We start from the raw sequence: 1,768 nt of genomic DNA on the forward strand, positions 1-1,768 counted from the left end.
GTCGCAGAAATGAATCAAGAAATAAATTGACAGTGATAGAAGTGAAATAAATAGAACAGTGAATAGTAACAGTAGTGTAAATAAATAGAATAATTACCTAAGTTAGTAATAATTTAATAGTGTTTTTAAGTCCTTTAGTAATAATTAGTGGAAATAAATAGTTTTTGTCGTTGTGAGTCTTAAAAGTTAATTTGTTAAACCCACGAACATTACAATATATATACCTATCATGTATGAAGATATTTCTTGGTTTTTGTTGTTATTATTGAAACGTTTTATTTTTCGAACACTACAAAAAATTAATGGAATTAATATGTTTACTTCGCTAATTCCAATAATTTATTGTTCCTATATATAATATAAAAAAAAGCAGTTCTCCGTCTAATTTTTAAAATAAAGATCTTTTATGTAACCTTGACTTGTTATTTTTAGTGCGACATGAATTTGGACAAAAATAAAAAAAATCTTCTAATAAATTCCTCTATCGACTACAAAGACAGGATGCTTCAGTTACGCAACAAAGTCTTTGATAAAATTAAAGAAAATCATGAATTTAAAGGTCCAAATGATTATATTTACTATCTGGAACAATGTTTTCAAGTTGATTCGCAGAATCCAGATATAATACTGGGTTGTTTAGCTTCTTTAAAAATAGCTCTAACAAACTATCCCTTACAGTGGTCTAGAGAATTTGGCCACAAAGGGGTTGCTACACTATTGGATGTTTTAAAAAGAGCAAAGGCATTGTAAGTTACATCATTTTCTTATTTTTTTATGTTTTTTCAATATATCTGATAAGTAAATTAATGATGGCTAGATACTTATGAAAGAAACTAACAATATACTCGTTGAAACAATAAATACAAAATACAATGGCGGAAAAAACGTCTACATACAAAAGGCTATAAATTTTCTTTTTAATAGATTTTAGGGCTACAAATCCACAAATATCAACAATAAACGTTTATTAAAGATTTTTTTGACTTAATACAAAGCTAACAGACATTAGAAAAAGCGAATGCAAAACTCAAAACAATATAAAACATTGACGGAAAAAAGTCTGCATACAACAATTATTTATTTATGAACATACATATTTCAAGCAATGCATTTCTGAGGAACAGTATGCAGAACTACGGAAAGTGTTTGAATATGTATTTAGTATACCGGGTCATAATGCTAATGTCCAGAGTCTTTTCCCTCATAAATTCACAGTGGTCAAAAGAAAGAAATCGATTACTGCCAACAACAGTAGCTGCAATAATCAAAATTCATAAAAAGAATATCTATTTATATACAACACTAACTGGTACTTCAATAACAAACAATTGAGCAAACAAATTCCATGGGAGCAATGACATTGCATGGTTATTCAAGTAGAAAATTTAAACTTTACTAAACAATGTAACTTGTAGTTAAAACTAAAAAAAAAAGAATAACAACATACATTTAAGCAAACAAATTCAATGGAAGTGTTGGCTTTGCATGGTTTTAGAAAGTTTGGTAAAATTTGGCTCATAACTTGTTGTTTTAAGTGTCAAACACAACTCATTTTCATTTGTTAGTTGGCTTCTTGCTTTACTTTTAATTATATTCATGCAAAGGCTTGCTCACACGAATATGTCGATCCGAAGATAGTCAGCACTCCACATGCCAACTTCTTCACCTCACTGTAACAATCTGGAAGACTATTTGGGATGCGGTGAAAAGCGAGTACAAGTGGCTGAGAGATAAAATCAGGGCCTAATCCTCGTTAATCAATTCAAAC

At 29.3% G+C, this 1,768-nt stretch overlaps 1 protein-coding gene across 1 annotated transcript in view; it reads left to right on the forward strand.

Annotated features, from left to right (window-relative positions):
* LOC108743851 (protein diaphanous-like) overlaps positions 1–890 on the forward strand; it is a 3,472-nt gene extending 2,582 nt beyond the window's left edge. The window contains exon 2 of the mRNA XM_018479447.1: positions 433–890. Within this exon, the coding sequence (XP_018334949.1) occupies positions 433–750 (318 nt within the window). The 3' untranslated portion in view covers positions 751–890. The remainder of the gene's footprint in view (positions 1–432) is intronic.
* The last annotated feature ends 878 nt before the right edge of the window (positions 891–1,768 follow it).

The sequence above is a fragment of the Agrilus planipennis genome, unplaced genomic scaffold (assembly GCF_000699045.2).
Source record: "Agrilus planipennis isolate EAB-ADULT unplaced genomic scaffold, Apla_2.0 scaffold1926, whole genome shotgun sequence".
Taxonomy (NCBI): Eukaryota; Metazoa; Arthropoda; class Insecta; order Coleoptera; family Buprestidae; genus Agrilus; species Agrilus planipennis.